We start from the raw sequence: 17,076 nt of genomic DNA on the forward strand, positions 1-17,076 counted from the left end.
TTTGTATGAGATTCAATTGTCAGCTCACAGGAGGACATAAGTCGTTTGCTTTTTCTTTAAGTCTAAGTAAGTCTTTACTTTAGACCTAAGCTTAAGAAAGTTGGTCAAAAACTCCACGGTGTTTTTATGTACAACTAGCACTTTGTCAGGCAACTGTCTTGGACAGTTTTGCTTCTTAAATTTCTATTCTCACTTGCTTCCTGGGTTTCTTAAGAAATAATGGAGAAACTACTAGCTGTGAAACCATTTAAAAGAAATCTCAAATTCTGTGCTAATTGGATTACACTTGTACAATTTTTCGTTTGTGATCATGAATTCATCTGTAGAATGACTTTCATCCAGCTGTGTGACTGCTGCCTTTCATGGAAATCTTTGTCAGCTGCTAGAAATGTTGCTTTATTACAACTGTTTTGCCCAAGTGTCTGAAATGTGGTGTGTCTCTTTCTGGATATCTGGTATTTTTAAAAAATATTTCAAATTTTCACTTGCACTGCTGATAAATTAATGAACTGATACTACCTTATAGCAGAACAAACCTGCAGTTACTTATTTCCAACTGATGAGGAAGTGAGTTCTGCATTGCAGAATGATTTGTGTTGGCTTCACCTTCAAAGTTTCTATATGCTGATCCTTAAAGAAAACTTGTGCTCACATAATGCTGCTGTTTATAAAATGCTGAATGCTTACTGAGTAGTACTCAATTTTTCTACACAAGTTAGTCACTGCTGAATGTTTTGCAAAATATAAAATATACATCTTTGTAGTATGGTTACATTCTTGTACTTCTTTAGGTTCCAGTAAACTAAAAATATGGTTTTTATGGGGAGACCTAAGTTTGCAAGGTTAGGTTTTCAAGAAAAGGTGTCTGATATTTGGCAGTTACAGAGAAACTGCCAAGAAACATTCACCTGTTGATATCATTCAGTAAAGTAGTCGTGTAAATGAAAGATGAAGTGGTGAATCCCAGAGTATAAACGAGACTTACTTGAAGTGCAGGTTGGATCACCAGTGACTAGAGAAAAAACACACTGTTTTTAAAGTTGAACCGAAAAAGGGCAGAAATATCTTTGTAGCAGATCTCATCTGATATATGAAAAAAGATAAATCTCTCTGTTCTGTGTTTTTTTTTTTTCCTCCCACTGAAGGCTGAGGAATGATAACCTCTAACCTTGGTAACGAAACTTGTTTTAGAAAAGTGATTTTTATTCAACCTGCCCAGATTTTTTTTAATATTGTCTTTTTATTCAAGTGAGAGATGTGGGAGAAAGGGATTTTTATAGTATATTCAACATCTTCCTTCTGTTAGTGTTGAAGAAAACTTTCAGACTGTACCTGAGAAATTTAGCAAAATTGACACCCAAGTGGTGTTTCTAGTAACTAAACAAAGTAAGGAATTAAGCATTTATATTTGATTTCATATAATGAAGTAAAAAAGGAGTTGCATTCAGCTTGTCCACTAACAGAACACGTTAAAAGAAGCTTGTTATATTTGTTACATGAATAAAGCTAGATGAAGCTGAAGCCTTGACTGCTGATGTACAGAATTGTGTGTTTGTATGTTTAATCTCGATTTTTCACTTATTTCACTCCACTGAGGATACTTTAGTTTAATATAACAGGATATGTGCTTTTTCACTTGAAGTTAAATGCTGCCATATTTAGAGAAGTTCAGAACCACAATGGTAATTCTGTGTCTAACCCGGAGCACAAGAGCTTAGGTAACAGTTTAAGAACGAGATGTACCCCTCAGTAACTGGTAATACTCCTGTATCCCCAAGACCTTGCCTACATTGGTTTTCACTGGAAAAACTTGCCAGCCACTCTACAACAGAATTAATCTCACCAAATGTATTTAGCAGAGCTCAATATTTAGGATGAGCTGACTCTTCTAAAAGTGTCTGTCTTACTGTAGGCCATAAATGGATTATATGGAGCTAGCTCAAGTGTCAATGATGAATCCTACTGCTATGCTGCTGCCCTTTCCTAGTTTTTAATGGCAAAATATCGAAAAAATTCTGGGAGCTAAGAGTAGGGGCTAAAACTCAGGCTTCTTTTTCACAGGAACTAGACTCACGCTTCCTTTTCTTCTCCTTTCTTTGGGGCCTTGAATCTTGCATTTCTTTTCTAGCTGCTTGCTTTCTGGCTGGGCCACCCTCCAAGGAGTGGGAGTTGTAATTTTGAACCTTCTGAGAGTGAACAAAGGCATTGAATTCTGTTCTGCCATTTCTTGAATGGCTATGAAACTACTTGGTGTTAGATCAAAAGGTAAATGTTGCCATCTCAACTTACATCCTTCCCAGTAAGCATGAACTTCTGTTACTGTCATGGCCAGCAGATGCCTTCGTCCAGACTGAGATCTGGATGTAAATTTGCATTTTGCTACTGATCTTTCTGAATACATGCCTCTTTAGCCATTTCCTATTGTGGAGTTGAAGAACCCCATCTGATCAACCCAGTTTTTTTTACTAGGGCTCCTAACTCTGCTTGTGCTTTCTGTAAGACACCTTGATGCCTGACCCAGGCAAAACAGGGCACCTTTACATCTTACATCTCTGTGGTGTGGGTAAGTGTGTTCTGCTCCAGAGGCTGGCTCCCAGTGCCCAAACTGGGCATGCTGGTGCCATCCCCTGCAGTTCTTCCCCGCCTGGGTCGTCTTCCAGTGGGGGGGGGGGGGGGGGGGGGGAAGACAAACTACTAAAATCTCTCTGAAGTGGACTTATCCCAGTGTATGGGGAAGCCATGGGAGTGCATACTTGCACTGAGGAGCTCTGAAGCATTCCAGAGTCCACTACTAAAGTGTCATCTTCGTGGTTACTTTACACCTTTGTCACACCTACTCTTTATTTGAGAATTATAAAGACACAGGAGGATTTTCTGCTCATAGTCTAAATGTAAAATATTGGAGATGCCTCAGCAGGCAAGAGAATCCCAGAGTCATTTTAGAAGATCTTATTTCCTGATTTTTACTAGTCAGAATGAAAGATACTTGTGTTGCTGTGTCTTTGCTTTTACAGGCTGTGTTCCCAGCAGTTTCAGAGTCAAGTGCTTGCATAGGCATGAATTAAGGATCAGCAAGTCAAATGCTCTTGATTTTAGATAGGTGAAATGCATGGTGTGGTCACTGCAAATGATTTAACTGTGAACAATGGCAATTTGTTACAATTTCAGATGTTTTCAGTACCTGTGTTTCAGTGCAGTCTGCTTGTTGCCGCAGCCTGATTTTTCTCACTGGCTGTTCACATGTCCAGAGTTTGTGGACTTGAGCCCATTTTTTATTCAGTACATTTTTTGAGGCAGTAAACTGGGCTTTTACTTGCTGTCTTTCCTTTCCTGGGCTATTTCCAGTTTCTAAAATAAATCATGTGCTATTTTTTCCTGCATTATTTTCAAAGTAATTTTCCTTTTTTCCTTTTCTACCTCCATTTCTTTTTGACTGCACAGTACAGCATGCTTTTCTTCTGAAATGTTATGCTTTATTCTGACATCAGTCTTGCTTTTGTTAACCTTTCTGCTGTTGCTTAATGTATTAGCTTAAAAAACCCCAACATTGCTAGGATCTTAATAGCCAGAGAATGAAACAGAGAGGACTTGTCATTTAGGTGAAAAATTAAACCATCTTATAACTGCTAAAGGGTACCTTATAACTGATTCATCTTATAACTGCTGGAAACCAGCCGAATTTCTGTGTGGGGATTTTGCTTAGATTGCTGTGGTCTTTAGCTTCAAGAGTTATGCAGATGACAATGCATATGGGTTTTTTTATAATCTCAGTTTCACGTATAGTGAGAAGGTGACTGATAATAGTGTGGGCATTAGAGAGCACAAGCATAATCACAATGATTTGTGGACAGTGGAAGAGGGTAGAATAAAAAAATGGGAGGGAAGGGTGCTCAGTAACAATTTTGACAGATAGGTGATAAATTCTAAATATTGGAAAATAATCTCATAGCTAAAATTAGAGCTGAATTTTAAGGTCACCTCCCATTTGCAGTGAGGACTAATGCAGTGAAGTCAGTATGCAACTCTTGACAGGTCTGTTAGGCTGGTGACAGAATTTACTAGAAGAACTGGAGGTGGAAAAGGTGTTTTTGGTCCCAGTTCAAAGCACTATCCACGTTGGTCACAATTCAGCTGCAGGCAGCAGTGAGAGAGGTGGTGTGCTGGGATCCTTGCATGGGGATGGGTGGGAGGGCATTTATCAGCAAGATGAAGAGCTTAACTTTGCTGGATAATGTTAGAGTGGCATCTGCTCTGAGTAGACCAGCCAAGGGCGAGTCTTCTAGTAAGTATTTGTACAGATAAGAGATATAAAGGTACTCAGATATTTGTAGGAAAATGATATAGCTGCTGAGCATCCAGATTTCAAAGTACTTTCCTAGGATAACAATGTCATTTAAATGTGAGTGTGGTTTGTTTGTTTTTAATGCCTGCCAAAATCTTTCTAGGAACAGGATGTAAAACTGCTACTTGGTGAGTTGTTCTTTCTGTTTTGATCTTCGGTTTAATTACAGCATGTTTGATTGCTCTTTTCATTCACTCAGGAGGCAGAGCGGTTACCTTTTTTTTTTTTTTTTCCCCTTTCCTGAGCGTCTTGTTTTTTTTATGGGCACACAACTTGGTAGGATGATAATACTCATCAAGTGACTCAGCTAGAAAATGAGATCTTTAGATCCTCCTCTGGAACAGGAACTACTGTTTTTTCATGTGGGGAAACACTATAGAGGTCAAATGCTTCAAATTTTTCTTTATGCCAAGCTTGCTGCATGAACATGGGGCTCCTTATTACCACAGTTATTTGTCAGAAGTTCACTGTCAGAGGTTCTTGTCTGGCTCATACTAGGAGTTTTGTCCTTCCACTTGTTTATTACACCAAGTTCATACCAAGGCCATCATTTTTATCTGTGGTCTATAAACTTCTGAATAACACATCCCAACTATAGGGTTTTCCAGTTTTCCTTATACTAAGAGTTAAGGAACAAATTAGATAGTTCCAAGAGAAGAATATTTATGTTGGCACAAACCAGCGCTGCTGCTGGAGATCCTATTTCCTTGCTTTTCCCAAGTGTTTTACTAGCTGTTTAGTGAACCAGATGAGGAACTCTACCTTTGGTTGAAACTAATCTAGAAGACAAAGTGTTGCTGCCTCAGACTGCTCATGGGACTTCAGACTTGCACAGAAAAATGGAGGAGAATATTAAAGATGTTAGAAATGTGGTCACTTGTCTGTTGGGTACTCTTGTGCCTTTCGTAAGGGCTGCGCCCAACTGGTTTTAAACAAATTTATGTGTAAGGGCTTTGCTGTAAAGGGAATTAAGTATATGGTTAGTGTGTGGTGGGCTAAGTGGTAAATTTGCTGTGTAGTTCGTAGCTCTTCATCATCAAGGGCCTGAGTGGATGCTCTTGCCTTTGCATTGCCTCTAGTTCAACTCCCTCCGGCACTGACAGCAGAGGGAGCTGAACATGGTGGAAGGTATCTTGTATTTGCTTGCTATTAAACTCTTTGCACAGGGTACCAGTAGCTAATGCACATCAATTTTGTACAGGTTACTGTGAGTTAGCTTCCCTTAGTAGAAGAGAAGGGGGGGTGGGGGATTATTAATGATCCCGTTGATCTCAGCTGTCCACCTGCTTAGCATGGGTTTATTTGACAGTGAAGTCATAGCATGCAGAGATAATTTTGGTCAAGAGAGAAAGATAAAAAAGAGCAAACTGTTAACGGAAATATTTGCCCTGTATATCTAATGAGTCACTTTTTTTCTTCCACTTGCCAAAACAAGTTATCATGGAAAAAGGTTTTACTAGTATAACTGGGAAGACCTGTTTGTGTTCGTGAAGCATGAAAACTGCCAGCAGCCGTTGCATCCCAAAATGTTACTCCTTGTTCCCTTCCCCCTAAATCGTCCCCACAGCACAAGGGGTTCAGTGTGCTTTTCCCTTATCTCTGAAGGAGGAGAGAATCACAGAATTGTCTAGGTTGGAAAAGACCTTGAAGATCATCCAGTCCAACCATTAACCTAACATTGACAACTCCTGACTACACCATATCCCTCAGTGCTATGTCCACCCGACTCTTAAACCCCTCCAGGGATGGGGACTCCACCCCTGCCCTGGGCAGCCCATTCCAACGCCTAACTACCCGTTCTGTAAAGAAATGCTTCCTGACATCTAGTCTAAACCTTCCTTGGCACAACTTGAGGCCATTCCCTGTTGTCCTATCGCTTGTTACTTGGTTAAAGAGGCTCATCCCCAGCTCTCTGCAACCTCCTTTCAGGGAGTTGTAGAGGGCGATGAGGTCTCCCCTCAGCCTCCTCTTCTCCAGACTAAACAACCCCAGTTCCCTCAGCCGCTCCTCATACAACATGTCCTCCAGACTCTTCACCAGCTTCGCTGCCCTTCTTTGGACACGCTCAAGTACTTCAATGTCGTTTTTGTAGTGAGGGGCCCGAAACTGAACACAGTAATTGAGGTGTGGCCTCACCAGTGCCGAGTGCAGGGGTAAAAAGGTAAGAGAGGAGGCTTTGCAATCCATATCAGTACCAGGGATGCTGCGTACACCGTGGCTCTGATCTCCCCCTCTGTGTCCAGCCCTCCAGATCTGCTCTGATACAAAAGTTTTGTATTTGAAATAATTTTCTGAATATCAAGGTCCCTCTATGCTCCCTCCAGACCCACGGCTTTGTCTGTCATCTACATTTTCTGTTTTCCTCCTTTCTTTCACTTTTGTTTAGGTGAGCGTTCAGCTGTGAGCATATTCATTTTGGCAGGGAAAATAAGTAGAGGTGAAATGGGGTTATGGTTATATGGGAAGGTGTTAATGGGTACCCACAGCCAGGTCTTTAATCTGCGGTTGTGCGGGTGTTTGAAAGTTATAACTTTGCTAACCAGATGATGGGTTTTCCACGTGTTGGTACTTTTTCTCTTCCATTTCAGTTTTCTGGCTTTCCCAAATTTATTAGAAATGTGTGACTGATGTATGGGCTGTTCCCTGAAACGCTGGAGTAGATAGAATAGTGTTCAAAGGCTATTACTGTATGAGGCCCAGACAAGAGTCTGCCCTCCAGGAAAGTGCAGGACTTAACAAATTGGCTAAACTCCACCAGAAGCCTTATAATTGTATATACAGTGACTCATTCCTTCTGACACATGGCTTCTTCCTATGAAAAGTCTATATTTTAGAATATCTAGCAGATGGCACCATGGTTTAATTATACTTGATTCTGTAAAACAGTTTTTCTTTTAAAATAGTGCTGTACAATTTTTTTTTTAGCTGTGTGCACAGCGTCCTGGTGTTTTCTCAACCACTTAAGTGTATTCTATGAAGGTTTTAGAGAGCTACTATATTACTTTACAGAGAGATCAAATTTTCATAGAAGTTTGAGAATATCATTCAGATGTAGGTTTTTTTGTACATGTTACATCACACTTTTTTGGCCAAAACCTTACGCAGAATGGCTGTTAATGCAAGAAAGATGCTATGTATTTTTCCTTCCCTTATGTGAAATTTTAAAAAATGCAAAACATTGTTAGGTTATTATGCGAGTTCCTGAAATGGGTGATGCAGGTCCCACTTGAATGGAGATGATATTTTACAAAGGAGATGATAGTCTACTGTTGTTATTTAAAAAAGCCAAGCACCACCACAACCCAAAAGCATCTCATGTTCGTTATCTTTGGTATGTTGCAAGTAGGATTAGAAGAGTGTTGTAAAAATGCTCCTTATTCATGTCCCACTTCAGTGAACTCTTGTCAAGGATTGTCTCTATATTCTGAGCAAAGGTAATTTAAAATTATGTAGGTTCAATGCATTTCGGAGACAACTAAAACATCAGTTGCGTTTACTAGTGCACTCCTTGCCAAATAAGTATTCTGGGAAAGGATGGGTTTTCTCCCACCCTTTAGCCTTCCTACCACCCCTTCCTGAGCTGGTATTTCTATGCATGTCAGGTGTACACTGTTGCATGTGATCCATATATTATTTACAGTTACTTTGGTTTCAGTACAGTTACTTTGTTTCTCAGTGCCCCCATAGGCTTCTGCTCTTGCTGTAGTTCAGGCGCCTGGGCTGCTCAGGCTGCACTTCACACACTCCCTAGTTTCTGCCTGCAAACTGGACATCAGTTTTCTTCTCTGACACTCCCACCTCGTTCCTCAGAACAAGGAGGACAGTGTGTGATTCCTCCTAAGTGCTTACTAGGGAACTGGCGAAAAGCCAGCCTAGAGATCTGGTCATTAATATTGTTATGATACATGAAAAACATCTTGAAAAGGTAATAAATAAACAGTGAATGGGTTTGAAATGTCTTGTGAAGTTGTGAAAATAACCACATCGATACATCATCAAGATCCTAGAAACACAAGAGCTGAAATGCTGAAATCTGAGAAAAGTAGTGAGGTTTCTGTAGGTACTAACACAAATCACAGTAAGTGCTGACCAAGGGTGTGCAAAATTACTTTCCAGTTTTTGAACTGTTAACGTTCTCCATTTCTTCTAAGACTAACACTCGTGCAGAGATTTTTGTGGTGACTGGCGATTTGATTATTCGAAACAAATCCCCATGCTTCTTTAAACTGGGATTCCAATCAGTATGTACCCATTAAAAAGAGATCTGATTAAAAACAAACAAACAAACAAAAGATGCAGAACAAAAGCTTTGATCCAGCAAGATTTTGAATACTCTGGCTCAGTTCCATGTCACACAAACACAAGCTGAGGTTTAATTGTATGAGTTGACTTCGATAGAATTGCTCATGTGTATAAAGTGCTTTGTGCTTAATTTTATTAGTGCCAAGTGCTTGGCACCTATCAGGGTTAAAACCTTTGATCTTGTTCCTTTTAAAATATGTGGCAGTTTAAAATTACAAAATGCATTAATTTTTAGGAAGACCAAGGAGGAGATGTGCTAGGTTTCTTCAGGATGTAATGGTAATGGAAATAATATAAATGGAGTAAAAGAGAAAAAGTCAGGGCTAGTTTAGAGTTGCTTATGAATTATCTACATTGAGAGGGAGATCTCTTTTTGGGTACCAGGCTGGTACTTTGTGTATTTATTGATGGAGTTTGTGTATTAAATTTCTGGCTGCAAATGAGCAGTGATGATTTACTTGTGAAATGACACAAACATTTTCATCAAGCTGATATTTTACCAACTCATATGTTCTTATAGAGGCATTTGATTGAAAGACAAATACCAGTTAGGTGAATTCAAGTTAAATATTGAGAAGATTCACACAGATAGTCAAATGTATTGATCGGTAAAAGAAATAACTTCTCAGTAGTGTCTAGTTTAGGACAAACTCATTTGGTGTTTATACCGTGTCAAGTAATGCTACTGGACCACCAGAAAAACTGTAGTCATAAATTATGATACAGAAGTTCTTGGGTTTTAAACTTTTAAAGTGTGTCTGTATCAAGTGATGAAAATGCCTTCAGAAAATAAAATTGTATGCAAAGAGAAGTAAAAATGCTTGAAAAGTTCATTTCTTGAAGTTTTTCTCAATAAATTACAAATGAGAAAGTTCACATCATTGGGCATGCAGAGTTGCTTTAAAAATTAATAGTTACATATTTTTAAAAAGTTATGCTGCTCACTGGCTTATAAAATTGATGTTCTGCAAATTTGCCACTTGGTGGTGCCAGATTGATTTATAAATCACAGATGTGAGCTAAGACAGTATGTTGAAGTTGTATCTGAGGAGTGTACACTAAGAGATAAGTAAAATTTAGTTGGAAAACTGATGCTACAGTGGCACTGGTGCAGCTGTACTCAGCAGCAGTTCTGGCCTCCATCCCTCAAGCCCCAGATCTCGAGTCCCTCGCTGTCCCTTCAGTACAAAAGAGAGTAAGTATATAGCAAAGCTACATCTGTGAGGACAAAGTTTCTGGAACATTTCTCCCATACCACGCGCCCAGCCAAAAATAGTTTGGATTCAGCAACATTCCAGGCGCGGTGCAGAAGATGGCTTTGGCGTTTCTGGAGGCAGCTGCAGGTGTGCTGCTCGCAGCAGTATTTTTGTAGGTGTCTGACCGGTGTAGTTCCTGTCCAGTTGTTGTTTTAATGCTGCCAAAATTATTACATCTTCATCACTGAGTTTCCTTGAGTTTAAGGAAGGGCGCAGGAAGGTCAATGATCATCGTAAATGAAAATGCAAACGAAAAGACCCATGCGATTAAATTAACCTTCCTCCATCTCTCAGTTGCAGGGCTGCTCTTCAGTAGACTTATAAGTTACTGTGTTTTATTCAAATTTTTCAATTTGTCACAGTGTTTCAGTGTTATCAGTTTTTAACATTGAAGTATATTTGCACCAGTCATCATAACTTCTTTTTTTCTCTCTCTCTCAATACTGCAGTTCCAAAAGAATTGGTGGAGCTTCACTTGAAACTGATGAGAAAGATTGGGAAGTCTGTCACAGCAGACAGATGGGAAAAATATTTGATCAAGGTACAATATGCGCGTTATATTATTCTGCAATTCTGGAATACGGTTATGATGAGCTGTTGTGTCAGCAATCCCTGGTATGAGTTATAGTGAGCCTTGGGCTGTGTTGTGGCCAACGCCAATGTGCGTGCCCAGATTGCAGTTGCATAAGATCCTAGCTTAACTTCCAGTCTGCCTAGGCTTCTGTAAAAAAAACCTCTAAAAATAGACAACATCTTCTGCATGTAAGAGAGTATACCCTTTCATACCTGGTAGTAAAATACTTTTTTGAGCATTAAGACCCTAAATAAAGAACGAGATTTAGTTTATTTATTTAGTAAATAACGAGATTTAGAATGGGCCAAATTGAGCAGATTTAGACACAACAATACATTTGTATATCAGGTGTCTGGATATGATTTAATTATTATGATTTGGTTGGTATTCAGACAGCACTAGCCCTACTGAGTTCTTGTAGCATGTGTTAATAATAAAGTATTGCAGTGATTTATATCTACGTGCTCAGAATGGCACAGATAAGATGAAAATGTAGTTATGCATCAGTAAAAATATAGCATCCCATTGTTGTACATAATTCTGTATTGGTATTTTAATTGTGGCTATGCCAATGCTACACTTACATGCAAATAGTTTTCAGTTTAAGAAGTTTACACTGATTCAGAAAATAAAAATAACAGATATTCACAGTTAAGAGGTTACCATTTCACCTCTGGATATGTTCCATGTGTCTTTTAATCCACAAAAACATTGTCTTGGTATTGTGTGTACAGCCGTGATCGCATCTTAGAAATACAGCACTATGGTAATAGCAACGATACGAGTAGTGGCACTTGGCAAAACCAGTTGCAGTTTGCCCCTGTAAAGTGGTGTCTATAAGCTTTACCGAGACAGGGATTTGTCTTGAGGTTTGTGTAGTCTTAAGAGGATGATGTTTTTAGGCCTGGGAATATATCAGGAAATAACCTGCTGAAGGCCCTTAAGTTAAATCTAACCTCTCAACCAGTTGTATTTATGATGATGATTTAAAATAATAATGTAATAATTTATTTTAATTTGTGTACGTCATACATTACCAAGTACTGTGGTTACTGAATTGTGTCAAATTCCTTAATATACTGAAAAGCCATTGCAGCAAGCTGAGAACACCCAACTCTGACGTATGTGAACTTAGGTACCGCACTGAAGCCACTTAGCACTTGTGTGGTAAGCAGAAAGGAGAGGGAGAAAACAAGTTTATGAGGGAATAGCTTGGAAAATATTCCTTCAGCAGGCATTGAAAGGATGGGAAAGTGGTAAGGAAACCCTCCCACACACCCCTGTTAAGATCAAGTAAGCAGTAATAAATTCTGCTTCATTTAACAGTCTCCAGAGCTAACTTGAAGCTTATTCTAGCCATGGTTCAAAGGAACCTTGAAGAACAAAGGAATTTGAATATAACTAATTAGAGAGGTATGCTAATATTGTCCCCATTTCAGAGGGGTATATTTAATTTAGAAAAACAACGAAGAGTATTGAGAAATGCCACAAAAGCCAGCAGAAACTGAAAAGCTGGGGGACCATCGAGACCATTCTTCCTAGATGCCCGCAGTATTGTTCGACATATTACTGACATACTCTAAGAGGCAATGTTGACCTGTTTTTCCTTTGTTAGAAACTACTAATGTGTTGCTTTGATAAAGCTGGGTTTGAGACATTCTAGATGTTACCATTTTCTTTTATTATTTAGGAGGAAACTCTTAGGTGGAGGACATTCAAACTTACATGCTCTTAGTATTTATGCCTGTATATATTATTAACGTTTTGTTTATAAGATATGCTTTATTGGACTGCCATGCTTATAAAGAGCATCATAAAAGATTGTCTCTAAGCTGCGGCTGGTATTTGGACAGATGAATATATTTTGGGCTTGGAAGTGAATGTGGCAGTTGAGAGTTCTTTCCCTTCCCTTTACTGATGGTGATCCACCCAAGCTGGCTCACCAACATACACACTAGTCTTTTGGGGAAGAAAATGGCTGTAGGGCTCCAGGAATCTGACTTTTCTCCTCTGTGCAAGGAATGTATGTGGTCATGTACGAGGTAAAGGAATGGCTTGTCCCAAATGTTTTAGCAACTAAGGAACTGTCCAGCTTGGCTGTTTTTTGAGAAACATGTAGCTGAGTTAATTCATGCTGCACTGTGTCCTGGCAAAATGCTTTGCTTGACTATTGTCAGACATATTTTGCATTTTTATACAGATAAGATTTCTCTGGGCTGGTTCATCTGGAACCTTCAACCCCAAAATCAGCACGTTCTGAACACACTCTCTTTTCTGATTGTTAGAGTTCAGGTGTCTATGGTCCCACCCAAGCAGACTCCTCTGTTGTGTCTTTCCTGGTTTTGTTGTTTAAAGTGAACATTTGGAGCATGGTAATAGAAGTGTCAGATGCCATCGAGGCTGCTTTGGAAATAATTGAGAGAGAAGATATTTCAGCCTCTCTTTTGCAGGGTGGGAAAGTGCTGACCACTCTTTAGCATGCAGAAGCCAGCTGCCTCCCGCAGGCAGCGGGTTTTTGATCGGTGTGAAACGTCCCCTCTGTGAAGGCAGAGACTAACATTTCAGTGGAGCCTGAATCAATGAGATCTGTAGTTCAGGGTTGTGACAGTACTTGTCAGGATAAAGCACAATCATCTGGTTTTTAATTGTCAAAATGTAGTCATTTCAGTTTGAACAGATGCTTCATCAGCTCTGATGTCTCTGAGCTTTTGCTTTGACAATCATACACTTCTGCAGCACATGAAACTTGCCATTATTGCTTTCATACTTACTCATTAAGTAATGAACAGTGACTGGCACATGCCCCTAGCAAGGGTTTTGATATAGTTTCCCAGCGTTCTTCATGTTACAGGGTTGAAAACGAGCGAGACAGCAGAGTAGCCTTGTTTTGTGAGCGAGCAGCGATTGTCTCTCGCTGTGAGCTTTGGCTTTGTGTCAGAGAAGTACTCACGTAACGTTCCGTAACCTCGGAGCAGGAAAAAGTGCTCTCCAGTGGGATTCGTTGTGACCAGAGAGCACTCTCTTCACCGTTCTCTGCAGGTCATCACTTAAAGTCAGAGTATGATTGATGGTGTGGCTGAGCTGATCTAATTGCAGGCTTACCCTTGGGTCACTTAAGAACTGGTGTCAGTACTAGGGGTAGCAGAGGGTAGGTAGCACGGCCGTGGGGACAGAGGAGGGGTAGTGGCCCCTTTCTTGGTTGTAGCCCACGTGGAGTTTTACAACATGAATCAGCTGATCTGTACTTCTGGTGGGTGAAATTTAGGGTTATTTTTGTTGCTATTTTCAGAGAAAGCTGCTTTCAGATGCCATTTATAGGTTTCTTAGTGACTCTGTCTTGTGTTTAAAAGTAATCTGGTGGTTGGGAGACTGCACTGTTTAGATTGAGTCCATTCAGCAGGGCTTTGCTTCCCTGCAGATGGAAGGGCAGCAGTACCTCATGTACTAACTTGGTCAGTCGTGATTCTTAAAAATAATCCCGACTGGAGACGTAGCTGTGATTAGCTTTCCCCTCCTTCTAATGGGTATTTCCACTAGAATAGCCTCAGCGATTGGAGATCCCACCATGTGTCCTCAATTGATAAGCAGCTCTTCTCTGTTCATGAGCATGTCTGAATTGTTTAAGAGGAGAGGGAATTCCTTCTCCATCATTACTATTGGAGCTCCCGCTGATTCAATCTATTTATCCTCTCCTGCCACTTTTTTTGTGTGTGTTTATTGGGTTTCTTTCCCCCATATTGAATTTATTTGCTTTAAGCAAATTGAAATTGGCTGTATTTACAATATTTTAAAATATTTATCAAGCAGCTTGAAGCCCAGGATACTTTTCTAAGGAATGATAATTCCACAGCGTTGACTGAAGTATCAGTTGCATTTGTAATCTGCAGTACAGTTGTAGGATTTAGGGGGCCCCAAGAGAGTTTGGCAGCTTACGGGTGAAGTGTTGTAAGGACATGTAATAAGAAATCACATCTACTCGAGAGAATTTATATTCTAAATAGACAGGTCAGAAATAGGAAAATAGCAAAGACAAGAATACCTTCCCAGTTGAGAGTTGTGCTGCCTAATTTAAGAGGTTTAGAGAAGCTGGTGGTGATCAGGACCTTGATGATCTACTCTTCCATGGAGGTTTGCCAGCCTACCCCAGTTTTACTTTTTATTTTTGTGTGAGGCTTTCTGACCTGCAGTCCTGAAGAGATCATGTATAATTGTTACTGCAGTAAGGTACTATTAATATAAAAGTTTAAAGTTGCTTTTATCCACTCACCCTAGCAATCTTATTTTTTTATTTGTGACAGATATGCCAAGAATTCAACAGCACTTGGGCTTGGGAGATGGAAAAAAAAGGATACCTAGAAATGAGTGTTGAGTGCAAACTGGGGATTCTGAAGGTACACATTCATCAACTGTGTTTTTAAATTATGTTTTCCTCACTCACTTAAATATCTTGGAGATTTGGCCTTCTCACTAATTTAAACATCTTACAAATTTAGCTTGACTGAACCATAAGTAAGATATATTAGATGTAGAGCTCATTTTTTAACAGACATGATACTCATTGGCCCAAACTGAACGTAACACTTTGCATATTTTTCACACTTTGTATGAAACTTTGTATGAAAATTGGTTTGTACATACTGTTTTATCAGTAGCTATTTGCCTGTGCAGTACACTTTTAAAAATGTTTATTAGCTTGCTGAATTCCAGAGGGAAAGATGGGAGTTCATCTTTTCAAGTCTTGAGAAAGCTGTCAGGGTTGGTTCCAAGCTGTGTATGTGGTTTTTGTGTAGAATGAGATCATGCGTAGTATGTAAAAAAACAAAAAAAAACCCCACTACAACTTTATAAGCTGGCCAGGAAAAAGAAACAACTAATAAAACTTGTCTGTCACTTAAAAACAACATGTTCTGGGGAAAAAAAATGGTAGCTAAAGTGAACTCACAGATCCAATAGAGAGAGGCCTAAAAAGTTCCAAATTACACTGAAAGGAAATGAGCTGATTTTTTAATTTCTGTTTATTTTTGATATTTTAACAGTCTTCCTTCTTTCTCACTTTTTCAGTATCTCTGTGAATGTCAGTTTGATGACAATCTAAAGTTTAAGAATATAATTAACGAGGAGGATGCCGACGCCATGCGTCTTCAGCCCATTGGTCGAGACAAGGATGGCCTGATGTATTGGTACCAGCTGGATCAAGAGCATAATGTCAGGATGTACATAGAAGAGCAGGATGACCAGGATGGATCCACATGGAAGTGCATTGTTAGGTATTCCTTTCTTTTTTTTTTTTTTTTTTCATAGGGGTTTCTAGCTATTTGTGATTGAGGCTCAGAAATGTATTGCAATAAATCTCCATTTCTCACAGAGTAGGATTCATGACAGTGGGATTTTCTGCCTTTACGTGTATGTTTTAATGAACAACCATGTACAGAAATAACTTGCTGATTTGTTGGTAATAGCCAACCTGTAACTTGTTTTCTGCTTAATCAAGCTCCAGCGGATATATGGAAAGGGTACCAAGAGAAGCCTCTCTTGAGGATGATGGTTCCATATTGCTCACTGGCCAGCAAAATGCCTTAAGAACTGGAGGAGGTCTCCTCCTTCTTTAACTTCTGCTCTATTAAGAAAATTACAAGTGGACATTTTTATTCCTGGGGGAATTACATGGCAATTTTAACTTCATGGAATACAAAACCACTGACAATACAAATAGGCGCAAAAAATTCCTCTGGAGGAGAATTCAGCTGATAGATCATTAAAGATGAGTTGTGTGATGTTGATGCAGACTGACATGTGTACATGACTGTCTCTGGGTCTCAGTTGCTGCAGATTGGTCTGTTAATATTTTAATTATATTTTTAGCTTCAGATTTATGGTTTTTTTGTGATTCCTGTTACATATTTTGTTTTTTGCTTTCCTACTGTAAGTTATATGGGATCTTTCTTACTGGAAAGAGAATTATCTTGAAATTTGTTTCATACCTTTAGCTTGAAATTTGTTTCATACCTATCAGTCACTCATTTTTAGTTTATCTCTGTGTAAAATTCTTGTTTTTTAATGTGGTTACTGGCAAGTGGATTTTTAAACTGGACTCATCAGATAAAAAATACACGGAGATTTTAAAAAGAGATCTAGAAAAAGTCAAATGACATTTTTTTTCTGTTTATAAATTTTAATTTTTATATCTGCAGCATATCCATAACTTTAGTAACCAAGGGAGTCATACAAAACTGTTTAACTGTCAACAGGCCATAAAATGATAAACATTACTACCAGTGAAATTTAGACAGCTGTTGTGGGGGAATAAAGTAAATGTATCTAAACAAACCCATCAAGAGCAGAGCAGTGTTTATCTCTCTTCATGCATTATAGACTCCAGAGATCAGTGTCAAAAATGGAAGAAGCCAGGGTTCTGCTGGGAAAGTTCTGACACTCCGCAGCAGAAAAACACAGTAATGCATTGTAAAACCAGAAGAGGTTTTAAACCTGTGAGATTCCACATCTCAAGGTTGTTGCATTTCCAGGCTTCCTTGGTTTTTTTCTGTAAACCTGGGCAAAACAAATTGCTGAATGTTGACTTCGAAAAAAGAATTGAGAGTCTC

The 17,076-nt window shown here is 39.2% G+C and overlaps 1 protein-coding gene across 1 annotated transcript in view; it reads left to right on the plus strand.

The window, feature by feature from the left end:
* The window catches only part of RSF1 (remodeling and spacing factor 1), a 68,873-nt gene that overhangs the window by 13,180 nt on the left and 38,617 nt on the right, over positions 1-17,076 (plus strand). The window contains exons 2-4 of the mRNA XM_074860433.1: positions 10,350-10,441; positions 14,773-14,865; positions 15,536-15,741. Coding sequence (XP_074716534.1) covers positions 10,350-10,441; positions 14,773-14,865; positions 15,536-15,741 — 391 coding nt within the window. The remainder of the gene's footprint in view (positions 1-10,349; positions 10,442-14,772; positions 14,866-15,535; positions 15,742-17,076) is intronic.

This window comes from Strix uralensis, chromosome 2 (assembly GCF_047716275.1).
Source record: "Strix uralensis isolate ZFMK-TIS-50842 chromosome 2, bStrUra1, whole genome shotgun sequence".
Taxonomy (NCBI): domain Eukaryota; kingdom Metazoa; phylum Chordata; class Aves; order Strigiformes; family Strigidae; genus Strix; species Strix uralensis.